Source organism: Malania oleifera, chromosome 5 (genome assembly GCF_029873635.1).
Source record: "Malania oleifera isolate guangnan ecotype guangnan chromosome 5, ASM2987363v1, whole genome shotgun sequence".
Taxonomy (NCBI): domain Eukaryota; kingdom Viridiplantae; phylum Streptophyta; class Magnoliopsida; order Santalales; family Ximeniaceae; genus Malania; species Malania oleifera.
This window is the reverse complement of record NC_080421.1, coordinates 19,244,694-19,253,066: the sequence shown is the minus strand read 5'-3', so window position 1 is coordinate 19,253,066 and position 8,373 is coordinate 19,244,694. Positions and strand designations below refer to the sequence as shown.

Sequence of the window (8,373 nt, the reverse complement as noted above, 5' to 3'; positions counted from 1 at the left end):
TAGGGTGTTCTTTAAAGATTTCAGAAGTACTGGAAAGACCGAAAATCATATACTCTTAAACTTATAATCTTTTGAAGAGTCCATTGGACATTGGCAAAAAGTTATTAATGCTACCAATGCACTCCAAGACTTTCCAAATCAAAATCAATATTTCACATCCTTCACATATATATTTATGCAAATTAATGCATACCATTAGACATTGACAAGAAGTTATTAATACTACCAATGCACTCCAAGACTTTCCAGATCAACATCAACATTTCACACCCTTCACATATATATTTATGAAAAGTAATGTTATAAGACTCAACATACAATTGTTGTATTATTATTATTAATATTATTTTTTGGTTGGATTAAATTAGTCTGCCTTTTAAGAAAGTTAGTTTCATTAAACTTGAAAGTTGTACAGAAGTAGTATTTATTGTTAACAACAATTAAAATTTAACACCCTTTTATTGGATTAAAAATTATTTATTTAGCGTATTTTTCCTAACTTACAAATATAATATTCATTTTTTTTCTAACTTACAAATGGTTGATTTAAAGTTTTTAGAGACTTAAGACTGGAAATTCCCACCCCTCCTCTCTCTCTCTCTCTCTCTCTATATATATATATATATATATATATATATATTTTAAACTTTCTTTTTTCCAAAATTAATGAAGAAAGTATGGATCAGTTTGAGACCTTAAATCACTTGAAAAAATAACTTGAGTGCATAATTACTTGTAGGTTTACATATAGTCCTCTACACATACCAATATTAGTTACAATTAATAAATTTAATTTGCCTATTTGCCTAAATACCTTAATTCATTTAGATATATCATTCAATCCAAAAAAGACTTTCCAACTATTTGTATCAAAAGCAACAAACAAACAAGTTTATTTTAATTTCCAAGATCCTCCTTAAGCTTGCTTTTTTTTCCCTCATCCCAAGAAGATTCATGGTAAGATTTGAATTTGGATTTGTGTAGGTTTAAAAAAAAAAAAAAAACTATATACATAAGTCAATTTAAAAGTAAGGTGTCATTTTTTTTAATAATTATTTAAAAATTTAAAAATTAGTTGCACAAACAAATAGTATCAAAATTGTTTCTTATTATTTTTCCATTTTTTATAAATATTATAAAAAAAAAATTAACTAATCTTTGTAATTTCCTTTCAGTCCTTTTCATAATACTATTTTTATTTTTCATTCTTAATAAATCTAAAAAAATAAAGAAAATGGAAAAAAATCAAAACAAAAATTTTAAGGTAAAAAATCAACATAAAAATATAAGAGAAATATTTTTCACAACTAAAATAGAATACATAGCATGCTTGTATGTAAATATAACTAACTTTTAAAAAGTCAATTTTTACGACGAAAATCATCTCCTACAATAAAAATTGATTTTTCAAAACTCAATTACAGCCAAAATGATATAGTTTTATGGGATGTGAAGAAATCGACTTTTAAAAAGTTAGTTATGAGAATAAGACGGAATCTTTTGTGGCAAATAATTCAAATATCAATCAAATTTTTTAGCACTTGATTTTATGGTGAAACTAACTTACTAAAAGTTACACTTTCGTATTTATTCGACCAATCACCCAACAATTGTGTTTATTATATTTTAAATTAATTATTTTAGTAAAAAGCTCGCCATCTCTCCCACCTGCCGCTTGACACGATGTCGTCCCTTCCTTTCCCCCTCCCTACCCCCACCACCACCACCCCCCCCCCCCCCCCCCCCCCCCCCCCCCCCCCCGCCCAACTTTTGCTTTCCCTTCCAAATTCCGTTTTGCCATCCCCTCACTGTAATATGCGAACAGTCTCACATCCTCTGCCCAAATATCAAAGGCCCCTCTCTCTCTCTCTCTCTCTAGAAGAACAAGAAGAAGTTTGGGGAAATGGTTAGTCTAGAAGCGGAGAGGACAACAACGGGATGGGCGGCGAGAGACCCTTCCGGGGTTCTCTCTCCCTTCGCTTACACTCTTAGGTAATGTCAATTTGTCAACCATCGATAGATTCATCCCCATAATCCTAACATCTCTAAGCGTTCTCTGTTTTTGGTACATAAAAATTGCAGAAACACAGGCCCAGAAGATGTCTTCATCAAGGTCCTTAGCTGTGGAATTTGCCACTCTGATCTTCACCAGATAAAAAATGATCTGGGCATGTCCAACTACCCCATGGTTCCTGGGTACAAATTACAAACCCCTCTCTCTCTCTCTCTCTCTCTCATTGATTTCTGACATAATTTATTTCCAATTTATTTCCTTCTTTGCTGTGATTTGTCTTGAGAAATTCAGGCATGAGGTGGTAGGTGAGGTGGTGGAGGTGGGATCAGATGTGACCAAGTACAGAGCAAGGGACACCGTCGGAGTTGGAGTCCTCGTCGGATGCTGTAGAAACTGCTCTCCCTGCAAATCCGATAACGAGCAGTATTGCAACAAGAAGATCTGGTCCTACAACGACATCTACACAGACGGCAATACCACCCAAGGCGGCTTCGCTGGCGCCATGGTCGTCGATCAGAAGTAAGCCCATCCAACGATTCCACACCCACTTCCGCCCGCTTTATCTTACACTGAACCGATCATCTGTTCTTCTAATCTTCCAGGTTTCTAGTGAAGATACCAGACGGCATGGCGACGGAGCAGGCGGCACCGCTGCTATGCGCCGGGGTGACAGTGTACAGTCCACTGAAACACTTTGGGCTGAAGCAGAGTGGGCTGAGAGGGGGGATATTGGGGCTGGGAGGAGTGGGACACATCGGGGTGAAGATCGCCAAAGCCATGGGCCATCACGTGACTGTCATCAGCTCGTCGGATCGGAAGAGAGAGGAGGCTTTGGATCATCTTGGGGCGGACCAGTACTTGGTCAGCTCCGACGCAGAGAAGATGCAGGAGGCTGCCGATTCACTGGATTATATAATTGATACGGTGCCCGTGTTCCACCCTCTCGAACCCTCTCTCTCTCTGTTGAAGCTTGACGGGAAGTTGATCTTGATGGGTGTCATCAATACCCCTTTGCAATTCGTCACTCCCGCTGTCATGCTCGGTGAGTCTCTCTCCTGATTCTTTGGGTTTAGGGTCATTTTCGATGGTGGGTGCCCTTTTCTTTTGGTGTTTTGAGCGGAAGATTCTCTTAATTTCTCTGGAAAGAGGGTAAATTGTTTTCTGGGTATCTGGGTTTATTGCTTTTCTCAAGGAAATCTCTGTGATTGAACATATCGATAAAGATTTATCAATGGATTTATCATGGGTCTACGGTTTTGAATGCTGTGATTTGCGCAGGGAGGAAGATGATAACAGGGAGCTTCATCGGAAGCATGAAGGAGACGGAGGAGATGTTGGAGTTTTGCAAGGAGAAGGGAGTGACTTCCACCATCGAAGTAGTGAAGATGGATTACGTCAACACGGCCTTCGAGAGGCTGGAGAAGAACGATGTTCGCTATAGATTCGTCGTTGACGTCGCCGGTAGCAAGCTCGACCAGTGATCCATCTACAAAAGAAACCGCCAAAATCTCATATCCTCTATATGGCGTTTCTGGGTTGGTAACACAAAACGAAAAAGAACTTGCTTTCCTCTGTTCCAATACTACTGGTGCAGCCAGGAGTGGGGACGAGTGTATTGACTATTGGCCTATTGGGTGCTATGTTCTGTATTTCTCTCTTCTCTTTTTTATTTCTTTCCCCCTGTAATAAATATAAGAAGGGATGAGATATGAGTTTTTTCCCCCTTTTATTCTTTTTTTTTTAAATATATTAAATAATACCTTTTCTGGAAAATATTTCTCAAAATAACCCTAACGTAATCTCGGAGTAGCGAGATTTAAGCAAATCTGGCTATTTGAAATAGCGAGATTTGCCACGTGTCATTTCTACAAAAAATATATTATTTAATATATTTTTTTAAATATAATAAATTGGAAAATAAATTATTCTACGTAATAAATTATTTCTTAATTTATTACGCAGAATAATTTTTTTAAAATATATATTTTTATATTAAATATAAAGATAAATATATATATTTTTGAACAAATCTAAAAATTAAAAAATATATATTTTAATATTTTTCACTAAATCTCAAAAATACTATCTTCTGTTTAAAATTTTAAATTATAGCGATTCACATATTATTTTAGATACTACAATTTAATTTTTAAAAGTTGCTAACAAATGATCCTAGTTTGAATGTCTTGTTGGCAATTAAGTGAAATTATATTTAATAAATAATAAATTAACAAAATGTAAAGAGAATTATTTAGAGTTTGAAATAGTTTTTATTTACCGTCCCGCGACAAATCCTTAAAATTGTTACCGGTTTTCTCTCCACTCCAGAAAATCGTCGCCGATGTTTCTCCTTTCTCAGCCAAAAATCTATTTTTTTCAATTTCTTTTATTTATTATATTTTCTGATTATTTACACCCAATTTTATACCTTTCTTATATGTATATTCAAAATATTTTTTAAGAAAAGCTAAATTTTGATAACTTTTTAAAATTTTAAATATTTGAAAATAAAAAATATCTTCCACAACTAAGCGAGCCTTTAACATTTTTTTTTCTCATCTCTTATAATAAAGATAATCTATCTTTAATTTGAATAATAAATGTATACATAATTATCATATCTTAATCTTTTCTCATTTTTTTTTTTATTAATTGAACAAAACAATAAGTGAAAACACTTAAGAAGTAGTCTTAGAAAGAATATCACACATAATTAGAATCCATAAATAAATACATTAATTACACAAATCTTTGACTTAAGAATATTTAACCTCAAAAAAGTCAACACACTTTTTTTTTTCTCTCTCTTAAAAAGAATCAACATTTTACTTTGATTTTTTCTATTCATCGATCATAAAAAATTAGTTAATAATTAAAATAAAAAATTATATTTGGGAATTTGAATTCGAGAGTCAAATTTAAATTTGGGTAAAATTATAAAAAAATATTTATTTTTTGTACAAATATATAAAAATCATATTCATAATTTAAATTTCAAACTCTAAATATATATTTTATTTTTAAACATTTTTTTAAAATGAATAATATTTTTGAACGTTATATTTTCTGTCCCTTTAACAAACTGTCAGTGCATATATGTATATATATATGTTGTGTCAATAATATTTGTTGTGTCAAACTCTAAATAATATTTGTTGTGTCAATACATATATTAATTTTAGGTACAATTAAAATTGGTAATTTAAAATAAAGTTCAAATTTTCAATTTATTATACAATAAATTCTTTTAATATATATTTTTTTTAAAATGATAAATGGGAAATAAATTATTCTGCGCAATAATTTATTTCCCGATTTATTATACAGAATAATTATTTCCCGATTTATTATTTTTTAAAAATATATATTAAATAATTTTTTTATGGAAATAACACGTGGCAAATCTCGCTACTTCAAATAGCGAGATTTGCTTAAATCTCACTACTCTAAGTAGTAAGATTACGTCAGGGTTATTCCGGGAAATATTTTCCCCGAAAAGGTATTATTTAATTTTTTTTTAAAGGATAAAAGGGGAAAAACTCGATGAGATATGCTATGTACTTTGGACAGCGATGGCTACTGCACATAGCGTTTTTTACCATAATATTATTAAAAAACACAAATATGAAGAAAATTTAGAAAATTTACACAAATGTACCCAACCGACTTTTGGAAAGTCAATTTGGGCTTTAAAAAAAATAAGTCAGCCGGAATTCTTGACTGTCAAAATAAAATAAAATAAAAATTGAGAACCAACTTTCCAAAAATCGGTTTGAGCTTTAAAAAAAAAAAAAAAAAAAGTCAGCTGCAATTCTTGATTGCTAAAATAAAAAATAAAAATTGAGAACCTACTTTTCAAAAGTCACCCCCCCCCCAAAAAACAAATCTCTACCCCCCACCCAAAATCAAATAATAAAATATATATATTATTTTTAATTTAAATAATAATAAAAGATATATTATTTTTAAAATTTTAAGATTTAAAAAAAATTTATAAATAAAAAAAATTTAGTGTCATTTAATATAAAAAATATTTTCTACTTTTTATTTATTTTTCATATGAATTAAAAAAAGTAAATTATTTTTTTTAATTTCAAAATATTATATAAAAATGTATACAATAACAAAAAAATTGAAATAATTTACTTTTGAAAATAATAAGACAAAAATGAAATCTTACTTCCTAATTACATAAAAAAAATTATTTAAAAAAACTAATTTCCATTTTTTTCCCCAAATAGAAAATTTCTCTCTAATTTTAATTAATCTTTCATTTCCTCGTTATTCTACTTTTCTTTCGAACCAAATAGGACAAATGTACTACAATGGAATCAATCATCTCTTCTACCAGTACAGCCCAAAGGGAGCTGTGTGGGGCAACATCGTTTGAGCTCACTCCATCTCCAAGGACCTCATCAACTAGGTGGCCCACGAATTCCCACGTGGCAAATAGGAAGCAAAGTGGAATTCACGGCCGTTGGCATGTGAGTCCCGCGTGGGATGTGCGGAGGTGAGCTGGCAAACCCATGTGGCTCCAAATAAATGAGTTTTTTTACTTCAAATCCCCCCAGTTCTGCTCTTGCCTCCCCACTTGAAAGTGGGAATCATTAATTTTTTAAAATTTAAATAATAATAAAATATATATTATTTTTCAAATTTTAATATTTAAATCAAAAGTTATAAATAAAAAATATATTTTTAAGTGTTATTTAATACAAAAATATTTTTTACATTTTATTTATTATTCAAATGAATTAAAAACAAAGTAAGTTAATTTTTTAATTTCAAAAAATTATATAAAAATGAATACAATAACAAAAATATTTGAAATAATTTACTTTTGGGAATATTAAGACAAAAAATGACATTTTACTTCCTAATTACATAAAAAATTATTTAATATATAATTAAGAATGGAAAAATTATTTAACATATTATTTGATGTATATTTTATATAGGAAAATTTTAAAAATATTTCTCACCTAACCGATTTTCAAAAGTCGGTTTGGATTAAAACAAAACAAAAAAAACCAAAAAACTTGCACAAAAATCTAGGCACAAAAAACAATTAGAATGAAATAATAGAATGGAAGAAAAATGTAATGAAATAAAAAAATTATAACACGTGTTTAACGTGTTCTCCCATCACCGATGTGTCCAACCCATGCCACCCGCTCACCACAACTGGGTAAAAATTTGGGCATTCCCACATTTCGATTTTCAGAGTATAGTGGAGTAGGTGTTTCGCCTTGACCCAATTCACGAAATCTCTATTTTGGTACAAGTAGGCCATTCCCTGGTGCTTCCTTCGGCTGCCGAGGACATTCTCCAATGCTCGTCTCCCCCGATCTAGCCCGTGGTTGAGTCACGAAATGTGCTCGTGTTCATGTTCAGGGTGGGGAACCACAAGTGGGTTGTCATCGGGTTTGATCCATTCACGGAGATACGGGTCGGATAGGTTAGCGGGTACGACGTAGTTTTGGACCTGTCTGTTCTGGGGGTTGAGTCTAGTGTAGAGGATGACAGGTTTGTTGCCCGGGAGGATGGTGGTTGATTCGGACCAGCACCCATTCATGTCGAAGGGCTTGGATGGGTAGATGGTCGGGTTAAGGGCGACCCAGTTGATGAGGTTCTTGGAGATGGAATGAGTCCAAACGATGTTGCCCCACACAGCTCCCTTCGGGCTGTGCTGGTAGAAGAGATGATAGATTTCTTTGTAGTACATTGGTCCTATTTGGTTCGAAAGAAAAGTAGAATAGCGGAAAAAGGAAAGATTAATTAAAATTAGAAACAAATTTTCTATTTGGGAAAAAAAAAAATGGAAGTTAGCTTTTTTTAAATAATTTTTTTTTTATGTAATTAGGAAGTAAGATGTCATTTTTGTCTTATTATTCTCAAAAGTAAATTATTTCAATTTTTTGTTATTGTATTCATTTCTATATAATATTTTGAAATTAAAAAATTAATTTACTTTTTTTAATTCATTTGAAAAATAAATAAAAAGTAGAAAATATTTTTTAAATTAAATGACACTAAAAAATATTTTTTTATTTACAAATTTTTATTTAAATCTTAAAATTTTAAAAATAATATATATTTTATTATTATTTAAATTAAAAATAATATATATTTTATTATTTGATTTTGGGTGGGGGATTGGGATTTGGTTTTTGGGGGGGTGACTTTTGAAAAGTCGGTTCGCAATTTTTATTTTTATTTTTAATTTTGACAGTCAAGAATTGAAGCTGAATTTTTTTTTGTTTTTTAAAACCCAAACCGACTTTTGGAAAGTCGGTTCTCAATTTTATTTTTTTTATTTTGATAGTCAAAAATTGCGGCTGACTTTATTTTTTTTTTTT

The 8,373-nt window shown here is 31.2% G+C and overlaps 2 protein-coding genes across 2 annotated transcripts; one reads left to right on the top strand and one right to left on the bottom strand.

The window, feature by feature from the left end:
• The first annotated feature begins 1,751 nt into the window (after nucleotides 1-1,751).
• On the top strand, nucleotides 1,752-3,671 carry LOC131154797 (probable cinnamyl alcohol dehydrogenase 1). Its single transcript, XM_058107553.1, has 5 exons — nucleotides 1,752-1,992; nucleotides 2,083-2,196; nucleotides 2,306-2,533; nucleotides 2,617-3,056; nucleotides 3,293-3,671. The coding sequence occupies exons 1-5, from the start codon at nucleotides 1,904-1,906 to the stop codon at nucleotides 3,493-3,495; spliced, it is 1,074 nt and encodes a 357-aa protein (XP_057963536.1). The 5' UTR covers nucleotides 1,752-1,903; the 3' UTR covers nucleotides 3,496-3,671.
• A 3,708-nt stretch (nucleotides 3,672-7,379) lies between these two features.
• Nucleotides 7,380-7,739, bottom strand: LOC131155875 (beta-fructofuranosidase, insoluble isoenzyme 3-like). The gene has a single exon (XM_058109325.1). The coding sequence runs from the start codon at nucleotides 7,737-7,739 to the stop codon at nucleotides 7,380-7,382; it is 360 nt and encodes a 119-aa protein (XP_057965308.1).
• Nucleotides 7,740-8,373: the final 634 nt, after the last annotated feature.

Coding starts and splice junctions, on each gene's coding strand:
- LOC131154797 (XM_058107553.1), top strand. CDS start 1,904: ATGGTTAGTCTAGAAGCGGAGAGGACAACAACGGGATGGGCGGCGAGA. Junction 2,197..2,305: donor AACTACCCCATGGTTCCTGG/GTACAAATTACA, acceptor TGAGAAATTCAG/GCATGAGGTGGTAGGTGAGG. Junction 3,057..3,292: donor CACTCCCGCTGTCATGCTCG/GTGAGTCTCTCT, acceptor TGATTTGCGCAG/GGAGGAAGATGATAACAGGG.
- LOC131155875 (XM_058109325.1), bottom strand. CDS start 7,739: ATGTACTACAAAGAAATCTATCATCTCTTCTACCAGCACAGCCCGAAG.